The sequence below is a fragment of the Styela clava genome, chromosome 1, assembly GCF_964204865.1.
Source record: "Styela clava chromosome 1, kaStyClav1.hap1.2, whole genome shotgun sequence".
Lineage (NCBI taxonomy): Eukaryota > Metazoa > Chordata > Ascidiacea > Stolidobranchia > Styelidae > Styela > Styela clava.
Window position 1 is genome coordinate 25,800,678 of NC_135250.1, and position 21,276 is coordinate 25,821,953.

A 21,276-nucleotide genomic window follows, 5' to 3' on the forward strand; every position below is an offset into this window, starting at 1 on the left:
ATATACATACACATCGATATACATAGTCAGTTAATTCCTCGATATAATTCAATTACAGTTAATTTACCCACAAAATTCAACTTTCCTATATTTTAATAACCTTATTAGCAATAGAAAACTAGTACAACATGCTCCGCCCTCATTTGTTTGTGATAGACCCTGGTACCGCATCTTGTAATTTCTACCAAAGGAAGGTGAAGTAGTATCCCCAAAATACCCCCAATAAATACTATAAAATGAGGCCCGACCAATTGTATTAATGCAGCCGCAATTGCCCCATTACCAGTATTATAACCCCATTGCTGGCGGACTGCCGCATACTTCGATACTTGTCAAACGATGGGAGAACGCCCGAAAAGAAACATAACCCGCGTCTTTTCGGGAATTGTGCATACGAAAATACGCGGAATTTGAGATTAGGTACACCTTCACGGGCCCCAAAATGCTAAAAGTTTGAGAAGCCTCAATATAAAATTTTCAACGACTACATTGTTGGTATAGTAACTTGATATTAATTCAAATTTGAAATTGTTCGTTAGGGCATCGAATTCCGCGCGAAAATATGCATCGAATTCCGCGCCAAAATATACATCGAGTTTCAAACGCGAAAGATTCCTTCCTGTAGGATATATATACAGAGTCAGGAAAGTAACATAATAGATAATTATTTATTAGTTTTTACAACAGCGAATAACACTACTAAAATATTCCACAAAATAAGTGATATATTAGTGTAACTCATAATTCATTTTCATTAATGAGAGCATTTATGAAATGCTTTGCGCGATGCATTTCATACGAATGATTGGCCCATGTTGAAAATGAACATCAATTACCAAGTTATGCATGTTAAATTACTGATTATTTTTAAAAGGGTCTCATAATCGACGCGTTTGGCGTTCAAACATTGGAAAAACATTCGAAACGAAATCTTTCCTTTTCCGATTGTAAACTACCAAAATATTATTTGAAAGCGATGTTTCAACTTTATTATGCCATTGTCTTGGAAATCTTCCTCGCTACAACAGAAACTGTTGCTGCCGACCTCCAATACCTCTTGTCGTCAAAATTCGCCAACGATGTCAATAATAAGGTAAGTCTAGTTATTGTAAATGCTTACAAATCGGCACAGTAAAAGCAAAATAGCTTTTTAGAGAAGAACTTCTTTGATCTTTCGTTATTAATGTTGGATCAGGGGACACCTTTAGCTTTGTGTTTCAATGCTGTGTCTGTTTAAGTTTTGATTTTAGGGGATGCCTTGTGTCTACTTTTAGGTTTGGTCTTTAGATCTGAAAATTACAAAATACATCTTCTCAAAACTTCAAAATTTTACATGATCTAATTTTGCTCAACCTCCGAAATAACATTCCTAAATTATCGCCCAACAAAAATAATTTTAACTGAGAGCCCATTACTCCATCAACGAAATTATTTTCACAACAGGAACTCGAAGATGAAGACGCTTCTATTTATTTTCTTTCTGTTCCTGGCAACTTTCCGATCTGCTACTGCTAGATGCTCGTGAGTACATAAATAGGATTCAAACTGTATATTTATTCCGGGGGAGATCCAATATGACGCCTTGCTCATTATGACGAACCACGGCATTTCGTCCGGTTACCAGTCCATGCCGGTTATGGGATTAGTTAGCCAGTTATTTTGTTTTAGATGCATAGACTTGCTGGTGGATGAACGGTGACCGTACATTTGAACCCATGTACATTTGAACCTATGCGTATATCAACGGGTTCAATCTATATGCGGGTGCTAAAACCCATGGGTTAGGGTTAGTATGGGTTTAACTATCCGTGAAACAAAAAAAAATCCATAGGTGCAATAGCATACAGGTGCAATTGTCATGGGTTCAAATGTACGTGGGTTCAAATGTAATGGAACCGGATAAACCACCTTACGGTGGGGTGAGAAGTGCAGCAGTCTACTTGCACATGATTATTCTTCGCGGGATTCGAACCTGCGAACCCACGAATGATAATGGTTGGAACAACGTATTACTAACCCCTGGCACGATGCGCCACACCGATCTGATTAAAATACGTTAAATAAACTTTTATCAGTGCTCTTTTACATTTTTGGTTAAGATTTCTAGCTGTGAGTGAATTTATATATTAACTGTAAATCTTAACAAAACTGAATATTAAAAAAAATTATACAGTAACTGGATGGTTTTTAAAATTTTATAGGGTTTTACAGTTGCAGCTTTTTTATATTGTTTTGACAAACTTTTGAAATTGTAACGTTTCTTCTAATTCTTTTTTTAGGAGTTATGACTGCAAGGAAAAGTCCGTTGAAATAATTGGTAAGACAATAATTAGACACACGATTATATATATTTCGCGGCTGTTACGTTCAGTGGTTTCAAGCCTGGCGGAATACGACAATATAAAGACTTATCGATATAAATAGAACTTTCATGGCACTCTACATGACACTATTTCTTTTCATTAGATAATATTATTTTCCTATCCAAACTGGACTTACATATGATATCGTTAAGATGCCTTGTCGAACAGGGCTTCAAATGATCTTGTGGCTAATTATTTTTCAATTTGTGGCTTGTTTAAAATGACTATCATAACATTACCTACTGGTTATGAGTGAGACTAACCTTCATATTCTCAATATGATATGATGATATGATGTTTTCAAAATGGGACACCAAAATTATACCGTACCGTCCAGCAAACAGGTCGCAGTTATTACCATTTCATGGCAGCTCCCGCCACGAACGAACCGCGCGTCTCTTTCCATGGTTTCATGGCGCTATTATCGGTATATTCACAAAGTCATGTACCAGATTTTAGTTTATCATGCGGAATTATATCTACTTAACCTGAAACTTAACCCCAAATCTATCAAAACTGTATCCACAAGGAAAATGTTCCAATTTACCCAACATTTGTCATCATCAGGCAGCCCTGGCATTACAGCCAACATGCCTTGGTTTGTGGCAGCAAAATTCTACCATTCTGCCATTGGTTTTCAATTTGCTGCTGTGATCCCCGTCTCGCGCCATTGGTTTGTGGCAGCTAAGAAGTCAGCCCGCATGGTTTGACCAAAGCGGCCGTGGTTTGGAAATCCCGCCACGGTTTTGCGGCAGCTTCAGACGTCACAAAATACTTAAAACTGCGCTTTTACAAACCGAATACTCAACAGAACTTCACGCTTCATTTATTTATCAAAGGCGATGCCAGTTTTAATAAAAACAATGCAAGCGGTTTTGACTCATGTTATAAAAAAACATCATTTCTAGTATTTTAAATTAGTATTTTCTAGTATTTTAAAATAGTATTCCAATAATTTCAGAGCCTCGTGAAGAAGATGCAAACGTTATCGAAGTCCCGAAATTTGAAGAAAACGTTCAATCTATCCCACAATTTCCTCTGGATGATGACGCTTTTATACAACATCCCAGGCAAAAATTCATATTGAAACCAAAACTTAAGAATAATCTTGACGACCGCGTTATACTGGCAATTCCTGAATTTGGAATAGAAGATTTTGATTATAACTTTAATTAAATTTTGAAAATATTTATTGATAGTTATTGCAGGAAAAATCATTTTGGAATCTCGCGAAATAGTTGATGAACGGAATGTGTAGACTTTCTGGTTTTAATGATTTACATGTTTAGTTTATTGGGGTAAATTTTCATCTGATTTATGTTGATTTTATTGAACTAAACTTTACTATTATTTCGTTTTGTATTTTTGTGTTCTATGTAGTGACTTTTCCATGTTCTGAGTTTCTTTTTTTATGAAATAAATTCCAATATTTGCTACTAATGTGCAGTATGTCTTGCAGTCGTATTTTACGCTCAAGTAGTCTCATTCAGGCTGTCCGAATTGTTACATTTCGCGGTATTTATGTAATTGTTACTCATCTTTGCGAAAATCTAAATGCTATGATCATATTAGTTGATCAGCCTTGTCATTGCAAATTGGTATTTGAGTTAAAAAGGTGAAAAGCGCCAGAACCAACGGTCTGTGTGTTCTTCCTTAATTTCCTTTCGAATAGAAGATTTGTTCTCGTCAAAGCATCGAAACACCATTGTAAATTCGTCGCAGCAAGAATAGTCTGACGTGTCCTCTAAAGAGCAGAATAAGAAAATTTTTGTGTGATAATCTGCAAGAAATTTATGATATAAAAAGTATTCCGCGGACAAGCAAAGGTAGAAAATCACTGTATTAGACAAATGCTCAATCATATATTAGGTACGAAAGATATTTCTAAATTATTTAAATGATCCAACTGCTGCATGTCTTGGAATTGAGGCAGAAAACTTCCAAATTATAAAAATTCCACCGTTATTAATTTTTGTGACCTCCCGCTCCAAACGAGACTCTATAAGAGCAACCACACTTGTTTAGAAGTTACGTACTGTGTCTTATTAATATATAATCTTTGTCTATCTATCGCCTGCGCTAGTGATTTATAATACCATGATCATCAGATGGGAAATCAAAGAAATCGAGATTTTTAACCCAAAATACCGAAAATATCAGAAATAAGGCAATAACCACCAGTTTTGCCTTCGGTTGATCTCAAATCACGTGATTCGTCAAACTCGGACTCGACTAACCACCATAGATACTCGGGGGAAATTTTGCGAAATCTTTGAAATAAGGAAAAAAACAGTGAAGTACGAATCATCACGCAAGTAAATATGTTATTAGAAAAATAGGAAATTTAGTAGCCTGTTGCAAAATCTACTCTATATAAGTTTTATTGATGTCGGTGATGTCGAATATATATGGCTATATCCTGGTTTTATTTTCAAAATGTTGGGAAGTATCACGCCTCAGTGTCAATGTGACTTATATTTATTCATTTCACTGTTGTATGTTTATGAAATTTATTATTTGTCGAACTGGACTTGTGGCTCAGTACATCAGCAACTCGTGACTAGTGACGCGGGATGCGATGACTCGACTTGACCTGGGACTCTAACTATAAAATTTGCTGCCGCGTGGATTTGTCTCGGGTCTCGGATAACATGCGACTAGATTTTACTCGGACACGATGTTCCACCAACACTGGGTAATCAATCATTAGGATCGGGAGTGGGACTAGGTCGGGAGTTTTTTGACAAGGAAGGATGATATTACTTCATTTTGTCTTTCGTGTCCATATTTATGAGCGTTGCTCTCGTTTCTTTTTCATTTGTTAGAATGGTGAGTATAGGCAAAACCTGGAGTGACCGGTAACTGGACACCATCTCCCTTATCGCTTTAAAATGGTTCGTTACTTTCCGATCTGGGTTCGATAAATGTTTGGGAACTTCAATCCGTTCTTTTGGCATGGCATAGGTCTTTTATTGAGTGAGATTTATTTATTGAGTTAAATCATTGTGAAATTATTCGATTACTTGCAAAAATGTGGATCTAATGAATTGGTAACTACTACCCTGGATTTGTGTTTTACAGTGGATGCTTCCCCGAACTTTGACCCCAAGACAATTCTCCGGATACTTTACTATTGCAAAAAGTGTTAGACTTATTTTGAGAGCGCGTTTTCGAGTTGGCGCTCATAAACTGGCTTACATGTTAAAACTATCATTTTGACGTGCCGCCTACAAGTATTGATAGCTAAGTTTATGCTAGTCTATCGCAGCATCCGGAGAATGCGGGAGAAATTTTCGAATATATATATATTACAACTAAACTAAAGCTCCTCGGAAGACATATTGGCAATTTAGTTATTTGATTCACAACTATATTTTGAGAACATAACTGAAATTAGCCGACAGAACCATGAAAACAAGGAAATGTTTACATCAATGCTTGAATATTTGTTTGAACGAAAGAAGTGTCTGAGAGGCTGCACAAATTGAAATTATCACGTCATTGTATCACGTATTGCTGATTGGTCATTTTCACAGAAATAAACTATGAAAAACATGCACTATTGAGCGTTTGCTCACTTCAAAGAGAAATCCGAATCCGGTGCGAACACTACTTAAAAAGTGGGAGGATGTTTTGGGGTAGGGTTGGAAATACAAACATTTCACTGTGGATTCGGCGTAGTTTTAATGATACTGTTTTGGTATTTAGTGTTTTTGCAATAAATAATTGTGGACACATTATAAAATATTCGAAATATGCACAAAAGCCAGAGAGCACAGTGCCCGCGCAACACTAGTCATAGATAAGAATCCTTTATAGATTGAACAAACGATGGAATCATAGTTATTGTGTGTAGTGATGGAGGAATAAAAATCCGAAGTAGGAAAAGGGAGGTATTTATTGAAAAAGGTTGAGAACCACCGGACTACAGGTTAGTAAAATTGATGACGCAGAATAATTTCCAACATATTTCCTTGAACTCAATTTACAAATATAACACCGCTGTACAGTTCGTGTATACAGGTGGAAGTAGATTTATTCTATAAATATTCAATGATGATAAATTCAATGATAAAAACAACAATATGAGCCTTTCCAGTTTATTGTGAACGATTCAACTTTATTTTATTTCTACAATATTGCATTGTAGCACCTGGCTGTTTTCACATTTTCGCAATATTGTAAATAATGTGGATAATACCCACCGGGAAGTCATTTAGAATCGACTATTATTGATTTACTCGTAATTGAAATTTTTTATTTTTCAAAAGTTACGCTAAGCTCAGTCATGCTCACTAATTCTAATGGAAACCTAGATTAGAGCAAATATTACATTTTTGCAATCCTTTAATATGAGAATACTACCCCATGACTACTATCAATTGATTTTACATCGAATTTTTGGTACTAACGAAGTATGTAAACCAAGATGGCTGACATCGGAACGTAGATATGCGTACCAGGTTAGGGTTATGCAATAATTTTATTCTAATTTTGGTTCTATTACAAGTTCGGGGAGTAGCCAAGTGACTACCGTAGTATTTGTACCTGAAATTATGACCTAACCCTAACCTGGTACACATACTACGGGAGTATCGAGTAATTTGTTCAAGGCAACGTCATTGTCACTCATTCGAATGGAAAGATAGCTTTAAATCGATTTTTTTTTAATATTTGCCTAAAGCAAAGTCATGCTCACTCAGAGTAAATGAAACATAGTTGAGAGCAAATTTACATTTTCACAATACTGTAAATTGACAATAATATCAAATCAAAATTCGTCATGAAATAGACTAACATCTAGATTTCAATTTTTTTCTCAAACTTTTCCAAAGTAAACTTTTGCTCAATCATTTCTAAACAAAGATAGACGAGGACCAATTTTACCTTTGTACATTTTCACAATATCATAATCTGAAAAATTACCAACTGGAAGTTATTTAGATATAGAATACTTTTATTGATTGAACTCAACTCAAGTTTGCTTTAAAATTAACTAGGGCAAAGGATTGCTTACTTATTTTGAAAGAAACATAGCCGAGAGTAAAGTCGCGAGAAAGAAATACCAATGCGAGAGCAATCGAAACGATTTATAATTTGTAATACTCCCAGTTGTATTTCATTTTTGTTTTAAATATTAGTATATTATATATATAAAATTGAATCAATCTTAAAACTATTTAATTTTACATCTCATTAACGCTTCCATCACGTGGACCAATAACGTAGTCATTTTTTCTAGCCCGTTTTTGTGACGTCTTGTCTTTGACGTCATTTGGTCTCTCAGTTCCCATGACGTCAGTTTCTTCTTCTTCATCAAATTCAATACATTCGTAATCATGCAACTTCTTTGTTACGTCATGTTCCACTAGATGTTGATGACGTAATTGATGTAGTGACGTCATCGTTCCTGGATATTTTGCTCTATTCTTGGTAGAATATGGCCCCCCAAACTGATCGCACAAATGGTCGTAATCGTCCTCGTTTGAAACCGAAGTCTCTGGTTCGCTTGCTCGATGTGACTCCTCCATACCTATAGTGTTGTAAAAAGGTTGATTTGCGCTCGCCAGCGACGTACGTCCTTCATTACTTCTTATGTTTTCTCCACATGAGCCAAGATGGGAACGTAGGCTACTTTCTATCGATGTAGCTGATTTTGGTCCGCTTTGTTCATCTTCATCAGCCGAACGATGGACGCAAGCATTTGTTGTGACCGCGTACAACACATTATCGACCATTTTTACTTCGATATTTTCCTCATCCTCACTAAGTGAAGGTTTACTTCGTAATCGCGTCATTCGAATTCCTTCCCGCTCTTTTTCCGCTTGAATGCGTTTGAATGTTTTCTTTTCGCCGAGATGACCACGAGGAGCGTTTTGGTCAGATGAGTCAACTCCAGAATCAAAGCACCGTGTAACGCTCCAATATTCATTTTCTGCTGCTGAATCTCCGTTGAAATTTTCGCAGCACGAGTTTGCATCGCAGTCATGTACGCAATAGGCCTCACTAGCTGGGTCGTTCCTGAAAATAGATTAAAAATTATCAAGTTAGGTACGTAGAGGATTTCCACTATTATATACTGTCATACAATTCGGTGTTGCGGACTAATTTCACCCCAATAGCAAGTTAGTCTAACATAAGGTTGCCATACCGTCCGGAAAATTCCGGACATGTCCGGAATTTAGAGTTAAATTTTGCGTCCGGGAAGAATTTAAAAAATGCTCAAATGTCCGGAACCCGGAATTTTACTGCATCTGCAATCGTACTGTGCACACTGCTAATACAGAACATTGTTATTTTGTAACGTGCGAATATGTTTTACTACGAGGTCATGTAAATAGTCATGCACTGTCCGGAATTTTGCTTTTTCAAATATGCGCACCAGGTTATAAGTGGAAAGTGATTTGGAGTGTAGGCAATAAAACACAACCTGTTTCATACATTAGGCGCACCGGCTTATAGATGCATGATCGATTTTAAGATAGAAAAAAGAACTTGAAGCGCTACCTATGGTCCGTGAAATGCGGTATACCAAACATTTCTGATCTTAAACTATCATTTAGCCCGTGTATAGCTAAAGATGTTTGAAATTATGTACGCATGAGTGTATTTTCACGTAAAGTCTTGGTATAAACAAAATTAAAGGAAAATTTGTAGCTGGAAGAAAAATCGATTAAGTACTTTGTATGTGGCGTATTGTTGCGTGTTAAAGGATTTATTCGGATATATGTATTTTACTGTTGATGTCTTCACATACCTTGAAGTTGAAACTTTATTTGTTCCTGGACCGCAACCGCGCTTTTGTCTCATCTGCCAGTTTGTTCCGCTTTCACTTCCTGTTCCGCGAGGGCGACATGTGACCCTTCCACTGACGCTTTCAGCTCGTGGTTGAGATTTTGTATTGAAGTTGCTGTGGTCGCTTTCCATCGGATTAAGACTTGCGCTCCGGCCCGTTCCACGTTTGAACACGGAGCCATCATTACCCATTGGGTGAGGCGATTGGTTCAAAGGAATGGGGGGTAACGGCTGGAGGGAACATGAATTTGGGGGCACGCTAGTAGGTGGGGTCGAAGACGTCGACAGAAGTGAAGAAGCCGACGGTTCCCTTGATCCCATACTGGTAGCAACCACTGATCTACTTCCAAGTTCTCGCATTTGTATTCTTGTCCGCGGAGAGTTCTGGTGAGTGTGATTTGAAGTATGTCCTACTCCATTAAGATTGGTGGCCATAATATGCGGATGCTGCTTGTTTTTCCCTTTTGCACTGTGACCTACAGGACTGGTCATGCTTTTACAGCTACCCCTGCTACTTAACGCATCACCGGTAAGTTTAACGCCGTTGAGTGTAGTCTCGCTTCTACCAAACGTTCCTGAACCATGTCTTAGTCCAAGTACATGTGAAAATCCTTGAACTAAACCGCTTGGTATGGATCCCATTGTACCAGCGGAGAACGATGGCGATGTGACGTCATAGCGAGTCCGTCTGTTTTTTTGCATCATTCGTATTCCGCAAATGCCAATGAGAACGATTAGCAGTAGCACAATGAAGACGAGAAGTCCTGGAATATATTCGTTGATATATTATTACTCAATTCGCGAATTTTAGAAATATACATACACATCGATAAACATGGCCAATTAATTCCTCGATATAATTCAATCACAGTTAATTTACCCACAAAATTCAACTTTCCTATATTTTAATAACCTTATTAGCAATAGAAAAACTAGTACAACATGCTCCGCCCTCATTTGTTTGCGATAGACCTTGGTACCACATATTGTAATTTCTACCATAGAAAAGTGAAGTGGTATCCCCAAAATTTCGTGTCTCACCCAATGTGTACCACACGTGTATTCATTGTATGGATCTCACTTCATAAGAATACTCTTTACTTTCTTCAATAGCAGTGGTTCTCAAAGGGTGGGGCGCGCCCCACAGGGGGGGGGGGGCTAGACAATTTTTTGAGCGGGCGTGAAGCTAATCAAAAGTGAAATTTTTGTTAGATTTAATGTTGCCTGTCATAATCTGGATATTTACATTTCAAAACTTTTCATTTAATTTTTTATTTACGAGTTCCACGCATTTTCAAAGTGGTCATTTTTTTTTTTTGAATAAAACATACTTTCGCCTTACTATCTGTTATTTGTAGCTTATTGTTAGCTAGTTATTTTTAAGGTGGGCGCGAGACTTGACAAATTCTAAAACGAGGGCACTGCTTAAAATATTTGAGAACCGCTGTTCTAAGATCTACGTTCTATGTGAAGTGGATGGGGCATGGCATTATGGAGACATCGTTAGATTACACATATTCTATTTAGGATTTTTACCTGCGATAAGAGCTGGAGCATAATCCTTCAATACTGAAGTGAACCCATCATCAGCGATTCTTGTGTGATTTCTATTTCTTCGTGTTTTTGGATCGGAGTGTCTTGTCAACGTTACCTCCAATCCTGAAGAGACCGTGTCAAAAGCTTCCGTCGTAGTTGTTTCCATAGGCGATATTTTTTCGGTAGAAAATTGCTGAAATTTAATTTAAAAGATATAAAAGTAAGTTGACGCTTGTAACGCAAGTTTCAGTTCAACGCATTCAGTTATTACAGAAGATTATATAATACATCAGTTGACGATCTATGTATATGTATATCTATTTGTATATTTGTCGGGGGAGAGAAAGTCGACAATATGGCCTAATCATATAACAGGACCCAGGTCTCTGGTCTGGTTACCAGTTCAATCCGGGTATGGGATTAGCGATCCCTTATATGTTTTGAATGCAAGTACCTAATGGAGGAAGAAGGCATGGATGACCAGCAAACCACCCTACGGCGGTGAAGAGTCCAGCAATCCTCTTTCACATAATTATCCTCAACAGAATTCGTACCTGTGAACTCAGTCAAGGTAATCAGAGATTCGGTGAAGAGAGTATTCTTAACGCTTAGCACGATACTCCAACCGCTAGCAGTGGAGTGGGATTGTGGGAAGTCTTGTGTTTTTACTGTTTTGAAGTCTGAACTGGAATCGTACATGTATTTGGATTTTGAAATAGAATTTCAACCGAAGCAGAAAGATTTTTTCGGAATTCCGCAGTTTTAGGCTGTAGTCGGAGTCGCAACTTTTCGCAACCTGGAGCTCGATTTTTGAGTGTTTTAAAAATGTCATATCCCACACTTGTCTCCCTGTCCTCAGTTAGGGTATAAACATTTAGCTGTATTGTGTTGTAAAAGACTTGAGTATGCATGTGAAGTGGGATTTCTGTTATGTTTTGAGTTAGGGTAGATAAGAAACTTGTGGCAAATTTTACAGTAAAAATTAGGAGTCGAATTCACTGTATGTTCCTAGTTAGGATGGGTATATTACATTGGCAGGTTAGAGTTATCATATGAAGCGGAATTCAAGCTATGTTTTTAGATAGGATGGTGTAGTTCATTTTTCAGATGGTCAGAGTAATTGTATGGAGTGGTATTCATGCTATGTTCTGAATTAGGACATTTTCTTTCTAATTCTTTCCAGAACAAGTAGTGCAAGGCTTCTTTGAGACACTTAGAGACGAGTGAAAATGTGTCCACGGCGCATTACAGATTTATTTTGTTGTACTCGCAAACGCCAACATCATGTTTAGCAAAAGGTTCTTTGCTCTGCTGATTGAAACGCGATGTAATTCTTAATGTATTAAGAGCAATTAAGGAAACAATTCATGGAGCGGGACACTAAAATACTCCGTATGACGCACGATTTGTCTTGGTAACCTCAATGAAATTGCGACGTGAACAAAACTTGTTAAAAACGACGCCTATTTGCTAGCAGACTTGAGTCATTGGAACCCGACTGTTGTGAGCTATCAATGGGTGTAAACATTTTCGAATGTCTGATGATTTCAGAATCAAATCACATAAGGTTTCTTCGAATCCAATCTCGAATACTTGGAAGAGATGTGATTGTATGCGACTTTTTTTTATTATAATGGGTCTTTCCAGCACATGAATTACTATAAACACATGAAGTACACATTACCCGTCACAAAATTGAGTTTTATTTAAAAGAATTTTTTTTTGTTGATATTTTTTACTGATAAATTGGTACCGTACGAACAAATGATTTTGGAACTGCTGGTATAATGACAAATACAATTGAGTAGATAATATTAATAAGGCCCTTGGACACTTGAACACAAGTGTCTACAAAGAAACAATTGATGATAACTTTATGGCAATTTCTTACCGAATATACAATCATAAATTATTTCACATCAAACACAAGATTTAGAAAATCTGCTTGTGTTGGTTCATTAGCATAATTGAATTGAATAATTACAATTTTACCAACTTATGAAAGTTCAGTTGCACTAGTCAAAAATTAGTCTCGAAATAGCTGCGAAAGATTAGCCTAAAATTAGTAATCTGTATATTTTAATGACAGTTACTTGAATATCCCGAATCACAATTATGGTTTTAAGCATGCAAATCAGTATAAGCACTATTCGGTGAAAAGGCTAACAAAATAAACATCAAAAAATTTCCCATGATGAAGTGTAGGGTCAAGAAGGGTATAAGGAAAATGGCTATTGCATCTATTATAAAGAGAAGCAAAGATGAGAAGAGCAAATCAATGGCTTGTATCCCAACTCTTATATTGAGCATTTAAACTTTTAGTTGGTGGTCTGGACATCGTCTTGAGCAAACATGCGAAAGCCTATAAATTTGATTTTAAATAATTATTATCTATATTACCAATAAGCAACAACTGACTTAAACTCACCTCCCCATGGCTTGAATTGCTTATTGAATCATTATCTTGAATTTTGTCATCCGAATTGTCCTCCACACACTCAATGTTAAATTGCGTACTTGTTTCCGGCGGTAACGTAGACTGACCTTGATCTGCGGTTCGATATGTGACGTCACATTTCCTGTACTCCGTAGAATTGCCTTCGCATTTTGGTGGATTTGATTGTAAATTCGACTCACATCGTCGCGTGCGATATTCACTATTCCCTTCTTGGAGAGCCTTCAAAGTTTGTGGCGCAATTTTTAACGATTTCTTAATACCAATGGAATCGTTCAAAGGGGAAAAAGTAGAGAAAAATGCTTGTAATAATGTTGAATTAAAGATTGGTGCTTCAGTGGTGCTAGCTGGCAAGTTGATTTCTCTTCTTTGTCTTAGTAATCTACATTTTGTCCCGTTATTGTATGAAGTAGATGTTCTGATTGTTTCACCATTTGAGCAACCCTTCCACGGTCCCCATCGCGACCATTCTGGACATTGTACATCACGGTTACATGGTTCAGATTTGGTATTTGTCCCGCCAAAATATGCTTTGCAATACGACACAGAAATTCGGTTCCACGTTACGCGTTCGCCGTAGAGTCCTGAAACATATTAAAGGCTAAATTGAGAAAATATTTTGTATCAAAATAAACTGTGGTTCAACCGAGCGACGAATTTAAACTTGGAAAAGTATTCCGCAACGACACATCGTTTCGTTTTATCCACACTACTATAAATACAAATATTCATTTGATTAATTTAGTGGATCTCAATCTTTTTGAGCCGCGCACCTTTTTCAGAATTTGCTCGCACCCCACCTCAAAAATAACTAGCTAACAAAAGGCTACAAATAACAGATAGTAACGCAAAATTTTATTCGAAAAACACGTTGAAACTACGTGGATGGAATTGTAATCTCTGAACAATAAAGAAATATGAATATTCAAACTAAGGTGAGCAAGTTCGAATCTAAGAACTATTTTTATTTTAGCTTCACGTCCCCTCAAAAATAGTCCAATAGTGTGGGGCGCGCCCACCGTTTGAGAACAACTGCTATGAATACAAATATTCGTTCAATTACAATCGCTGAAACGACTTTCAGTTTGCTACGATAGAATTGGTTGCGTGATATGCAAATACAGCCAAATATATACATTTAAATCCAACGCAAATACATATATAGCCAATACCTTGCATGTCGTTTAAAACGAAACATTTGGGTTAAACCATTTGGAACGAATTCTAGGGGAACATAACTATGGTGCGAAACATTGCTAAAACTTTTGTGTACAATCAAACACATACAAAACTTTTTAAACAAACATTTTGGCGCTTCAGAAGTATGTGTACCAATATGGAGGTAACTTATTTTGTTCGCCTATTTTACATTAAGTTGTGTAAAGGGACTGAAACCTATGGGCTGGGGGTATATTCACTTGGCTAACACAGACAGTCCCGGACTTGTAATAGAACTAAAATAAGGAAAATCGGAATAAAATTATGGCCTAACCTTAACCTGGTACACATGCTACGAGAGTACCAAAATTTTCGTAGTAATAATTGAGAAATTTATGGGTTCTATTTTTGGGGTCATGCTGTTATAAAAAAATAGCATTAAAATAGAAGTAGGCAAATAAATGAATACCTGTCCTATCTTTTATGTGGCACGACCGTGTGTATGTAATGAAACCTGACGACCCACACGTTGACGTACATTGCGTTATAGCAGTCCAGTTTCCCCAACGAAAGCAGTCTGAGCACGGAGAAAGTTCTGCACGACAGAAAGGCCAAAAACGTCCTCTAAGTTTGTGAAATCTGGCATCGCTAGTCCGTTTTCCAAATCGATACGACTCGGATACCATTCCATCGTAACAAACTCGAAATTGAGCACGTTGACGCATTACGTCTATTCTTATGTATCTTTGACCCAGTGCGTAAGCGTCACGCACGCACGCGTCTTTGCACGTTTGCTCGCCTATTTCAGCGCGAGGAACGTCATCACATTGCTGACTAGGAAGATAGTATCTGAAATTGAAGTCAGAGGTATTTTGATTGCCACTTGAGTAAAAAAAATTAACACAAAGTCTCTGTATTAATATTGAAACGACAGAAGTTGTGAAGGACGTATTGCTCCGTCATCGGATTTACAACCAACCCCCTTTGATAAACCAAAAAAAAAACGTTTTGGGGGTTTTCAACGTGGCCCGGGTTGTTAAACAAAATGTAACGGTTCAATCAAAATTATAATCGTACATTTCGTTATATCATAGTCAGGGGCGATATTCAATGAACATAAAGGGTCGGATTTCTAGACGGCTTAGGGCCCGGTCAGACAAAATACACTGATTTCACAGACGGAAAAATTTTAGATGCCTAACAGCCGGTGGTGGGATTCAGGGGGTCACACGGGTTCGTCGTGATAATCAGCGAATCCGATCTTGTTTTATGAACGATAAGTTCCGAATTCTTTTTTTCTGAAATGAGAAAACTGCGTTTAGTGAGTTTGTGTTCTTAAAACTTTGACTCCCGTCACATATTACAACTATCTTTTGCATAAATATTGATATCTGTTCTAAACCAATGGAAGCTTTGTAATACGTCTTTAAAATGAGGCCTGTTTTTGTAAAATAGGCGGCTAATAATTTCAAACACGCTTTTGCATAGTGCTGAAATAACTATTTTATTGCGTCTATGCCACCAACTCATATGACTTCCTTACAGCGCTTGTTGAGTTAGTGGTATCTTTTGATTTATTTTTTAATGGGTGATTTTAGCCATGCGTTACAAATTTATATTAAAAAGTCGGTGCCCCAGAAGTTTGTTTACCAATATGAATGTAACTAATTTTGTTCGCCTACATTACATCAAGTTGTGTAAAGGCACGAAAGCCTATGGGCAGGAGGTATATTCGTTTGGCTAACACAAACAGTCCCCGAACTCATAATAGAACTGAAATAAGAAAAATCGGAACAAAATTATGGCCTAACCCTAACCTGGTACACATACTACGGGAGTACCAAAAAAGTCATTCGAATGTAATCCATTCTCCATACAACACTCTTGCTGCACACCTCGTTATTTCGTATTTTCTTCGTTCACAATATATTAAAATCCTTGCAGTAGCAGCTCACAATAATAGAGACAGATACATGAATCCCTACATAGACACTACATGTCATAAATCACAGCACCACAAAACATGAAAGTACATCCGGTTAGCAGTGCTAACACGGATTATCCGAGAAATGGTTGAACAAGATGAACGATATATTATACATTATACGATTATAATTGCGCGACAACTATTTTTTTTTAATTAAACAAGTTGCTCAAAGAAAGATAACGCACACTCACTGGCAATCTGAGCGAAGTGACGAGCGATTACTGAAATACCTGCTGAGAATATTAGAAATTACTATCAAATTCACTAAGTGTTTTATATTCTTCTGGCGTATTCTGCCAGATTATCACGTTAAAGTTATCAAACGCACTCTGGCATAGACTTTCAGGGGCGCTCCAGAAATATGTGTTTCAATATGGAGGTAACTAATTTAACTCGCCTACATCGAGTTGTTTGAAAGCACGGAAGCCTATAGGCGGGGGATATATTCACATGGCTAACACAAACAGTCCCCGAACGCGTAATAGAACTAAAATAAGGAAAATCGGAATAAAATTATGGCCTAACCTTGACACGGTACACATACTACGAGAGTACCATGTCAGGAGTGAACTTCCTTAATAACTAAGGATTGATTTTAAACTTCTTAGGCTTTTCATTGAAATACTTTGGTGAATATCCAAACTTTTGATTAAAAAACCAGTTCAAAAGCATTATTTTTTTTTATTTTTTTTTTCACAAAATTCTAATAATCACCCCCTTTGTCTTGGAGCCCTCGAATTATCAAATTAATCTCTTAATAATCTCCGATTATCTCGGATATTCTTACCTGAGGTTTCTTTTCTGGCATTGGTTCCCAGATGCGATCGCCCATTGCCTGACTCCAGATCTGACAGAAACAGTAGCGCAAAATATGTCTTCTTTCAAAACACCAATAAGACATTCTGATCTGACCTGAAATGCAAATTTGTAAAAAATAGTTTTCAAACATTGATTATAATATTAGCCCACAAATGGCATAAATATCAGTTTGCTATACATTTGAAAGAGTGGACGTGACCTTGCTTTAAGCGACTTCTCGTTAATTGGCGATTAGGCGCGTTTTGTTATTCTAGCTTAGGCCTATTTGATAACTGTGGACAGCTTAGAAATCTTTTACTTTTTATTATTATTTGTCTGAGGTTACTGTATATTCTTAGCTTACTTTGCTATTATGTTCCTATGTGTATGCGCTACTGATATGCTCGAAGTTGCATGTCAATTCATTGACGCTACTCAAAAGTCAGTGGATACAAGTTTACTCGATATTCAAAGCATTTCAAGCCAATACTGTTTCAGAAACGCCTACAAAGCCGTTATCAACAATTCTTTTCTGTATATTCCGTTGAAAAAACGAGGCTTCAACGGGGAAGAACGCAGAATAAATGATAAAGAATCGCCTACTTACCGAGAAGGAAGACTCCCTAGAGATGAATTTTTGCATTTTTTGAGTGGGGGGAGGGGCGGAATTCTGTTTTATTAGATGTATATATTACTAAATATTTAGTTTTATTAATATTATATGTACCTATTTTTGTACATATTGGGAATTAAATAAACTGTACAAAAACGGGAATCCGCCAGCTAAGGATATATTAAAGATTGAAGAAATAACGAAGTTTCGTGCATTGGGTGGACGAGCTCCAAAATAGGCAAAGGGTAGAATTTAACAAAAAGGTTAGGAACCATTGGTCGGGTGCATTAGCCTAAATTATTTGTGCAGTGATTAAATTGAATTAAAAGTATTAAATTTACCAACCCTTGTTAGTGGATTCCAGACTTGAACTTTTTTATAATCTCGTTCGCTTGCATATCTATGATGTTCAGTCGCTCCCGCTTTGCATTCTACGGAGCAATTGCGATTTAATATTGTCACTTCACCGATAGTCGAACGGTCTGGGTGAAAAATCGAATCTACAATTAACAATTCAACTTAAAGTAGCATGCAGTCTAGCTGGGCATCTTCAATCGACTCGAATTGTTCGGATCGGTTAAAAAAAAATATCGAATCGCCGCCGCGGGGCAAATCCTTCTATTTTTGCGAAGCCATGTTTTTAGATTGCAATAATGGCATATGATTTTTTTCTTTTCTAAATTATATCCTATTATGTGAACAGACTGAGTGATGTATTCTATGTAATTCCGGTAATTTATGTGTCTGGAGGGCAGTTACAAAAACAACGCCACATACAATTACGTTCTTGATAAATTCTATTTCTTACAGTAAAAAATAATCGATTTGATTCTGAAATCAGGTATTCAAAATTGTTCATGTTAGCAAGCTTATTCTTGCTTACTGGAACATTATGACGACCGTGACAGCAATGATATATACAGCTACATATATATAGAGCTAATGAAATACAGAAGAGGTTGACTAGAACCATTTACAATTAGGTGTGCAATCAAGTGTATTGTTTATGAATATATATATAAGGAGACAATCGGCAGAGACTACTGATCGTTTTCCATCGTCCACAGGCCGGTCTTTGGTCACTGCAACCTTCCACACTTACGTAGTTCATGCGATAGGTTCGGGGGTAAATTATTAGGCAAGTGTGCATTCTGTACACACAGGAATCGTAAGTAAACTTAAATAAATTGCGATTTTGTACTCAATTAGAATGTAATAAAATGCGAAGAAGGATTCATTTCATATTACGAAATGTTATTTTTTAGATATTATCCTTATTTTTACCGAGTTGGAGCTCGATAAATACGTCTCTTCCTTAGAGCTCCGCATTAGATAGGGTATCCATGTCCACGTATCTCGTGTGATCAATTAGTTCGTTTTCAATGCCTGACTTAGACTAGAAATACAACTAAAGGTAGTGATTTGACAAATGTTCAAATAGTTTTATCGACTCTACTCGTCGTATAAATATGTAAATTGTATTTTTGAAAATTTCTAAAACAATGAGATTTAGCTAAAAATATGAATCCAGATTTTTTTACCGAAAAAAAAAGTTTAAACAAAAATTTTAATTTATTTTCTGGATATTCTTGGACATTGAAGCTATTGTTTACAGTTCATAAAAGTATATAAATATGATGTTACTCACCAATTCCAGAACATTCATTCAAACATTCGTGATCTACTGGTTTTGAGTACCAAACTGGCCGGTTTACGTTATCAATATTGATAAATCCAGTATCTGCAGATATCCAAGATATGCAAAAATAATGCAGTGTAAGTAATCTAATTACGAATGCCATCTATATCAATACCCTACAAAGCCAGAAAATATTTTTTAATCAATCGCTATCTTCATTAGGATTAGGTGTTTTTAAATTTTATGCACCTTCATTGAAATTTCTATATTCTGTCTAAATATCGCACTTTCACATCAGATGCAAACACACCTTCTGGTTATGGAAAACTTGCTTTTCAAATAATTATAAACAAAAACAACAAACAATTTCGTTTACTTTTCATCTATACTTATCTTATCATCTTAAACCTATGTTTGCAAGTACGAGGTCTGTTGCAAATTAATCGTAACCAGGCCTTTAAGTAGTAATGAAAATAATGAAACGTATGTATTAAATCGTCCCTGATACGCGGGTTAATGGTTCACCATCACTGGTCTATATGTACCAGAGATCTCAGTAGCCTACATGAGAATTTTAGGTGAAAATAGCCATTGGTTGAGGGTCTATCGGTCTGCAATTTCATGACGTAGATATTTAAGCAAGCTGCTAATGAAAATTTCTTGTAAAAGTGAGAGAGTGAACCATTTATTTTCAAATATGAGCCAGTTTACTCAAGTAATATTGGTATGGAGTTTTTGCAAAACCACCATTTCCATGTCATCGCTTCTCGTGAGTCACAAGTTTATTTTATATTATGATTCTTAATCACCACTTCTACACATCATCAATTAACTGATTTTTGAGCTGTACATTTTCCTTTACTTTCTGTTCTGTATCGTGCCAACTCTCAGCAAATATTTAGGCTCGTTTGCTGAAACGGACCTTCCTACTGAAATATGACTGAACTAATGACCCAAAGTCGTCACAAGAACACCCACGTATATTTTTTCTTGTCGATTTGGCACAAAGCAAAATTTTGAAGTAATCGGAAACAATAAATTCTTAAACAAGTGCGAGGAAAAACGAGTAAAAAGAGTTTGTATGACTTGTTATGCGAATTCAAGTATCAGTAGGCCCTATACTATTTTGCAAAATTGCAATAAATATTTTCAATTGAACATACTTAGGATTTACTTATTTATATTGAGAGAGTATAAAGCCGATAGTGCGGTTTAATAATATAAAGAGCCTACATAACGACTGCCGGCCGGTTATCAGTACCTACATGTGGCCAGTGGTGAGATTCAAATTTTTTGTCAGCCGGTTTCTTCACAAAAGTCGTATTTTTCAGCCGGTCCTGTTACAAGCATAAAGTGGATGTTACAATAAGAGCATTGAGAGTAACCAGTAATGTTAACCGGTTCGCTGATCTCATAAAATTCCGTGAGACGGTTCTATAGAACCGATGCGAACCGGCTAAATCCAACAATTGCATGTGGGATATATTGTATATATATACGTAAACAGTTGAACGTGATGGCGGTGTCGATCAATCCCGCAATCTGCTCGCACATTTTTATCCTATGTTGCATCCAAACCCGCGCAGGGCAACCAGAAATGCGATGGCTAGCCTGACCCTTTTTCCCGACCCTTAAGTTAACACCTCTTTGATCCTAACATCATTTGCGTATTGCGTTTGTGAACAAAATATGATTTGTATCCATGGTCATTTGTATGTTTGATTGATGGCTGCGGAGTAACAGCAAAGTTTGACCCGCGTCATTTAGGCCAATGCACGCTGGTTTGCCACCAGTGGACTCACATGTCGGCATGTGGGGTTCCGGTAACATTCCTTGTTAGGCAAAGATCCTGAATTATTCACGAGTATTACTATTGAACACTAATTGTGTGGTAAACACAAAAGTGACTATAAAAAATAGTCACTTTGGTAA

The 21,276-nt window shown here is 36.7% G+C and overlaps 2 protein-coding genes across 2 annotated transcripts; one reads left to right on the top strand and one right to left on the bottom strand.

The window, feature by feature from the left end:
* Positions 1-977: 977 nt before the first annotated feature.
* On the top strand, positions 978-3,803 carry LOC120335162 (uncharacterized). The gene is made up of 4 exons (XM_039402656.2): positions 978-1,093; positions 1,444-1,521; positions 2,280-2,317; positions 3,325-3,803. Exons 1-4 carry the CDS (start codon positions 993-995, stop codon positions 3,537-3,539), a joined length of 432 nt encoding a protein of 143 aa, XP_039258590.2. The 5' UTR covers positions 978-992; the 3' UTR covers positions 3,540-3,803.
* A 1,956-nt stretch (positions 3,804-5,759) lies between these two features.
* Positions 5,760-19,516, bottom strand: LOC120335140 (uncharacterized). The gene is made up of 8 exons (XM_039402635.2): positions 19,354-19,516; positions 18,051-18,187; positions 17,082-17,206; positions 14,777-15,156; positions 13,123-13,733; positions 10,695-10,887; positions 9,121-9,922; positions 5,760-8,384 (listed from the first exon to the last, which is right to left on the bottom strand). Exons 1-8 carry the CDS (start codon positions 19,505-19,507, stop codon positions 7,550-7,552), a joined length of 3,237 nt encoding a protein of 1,078 aa, XP_039258569.2. The 5' UTR covers positions 19,508-19,516; the 3' UTR covers positions 5,760-7,549.
* Positions 19,517-21,276: the final 1,760 nt, after the last annotated feature.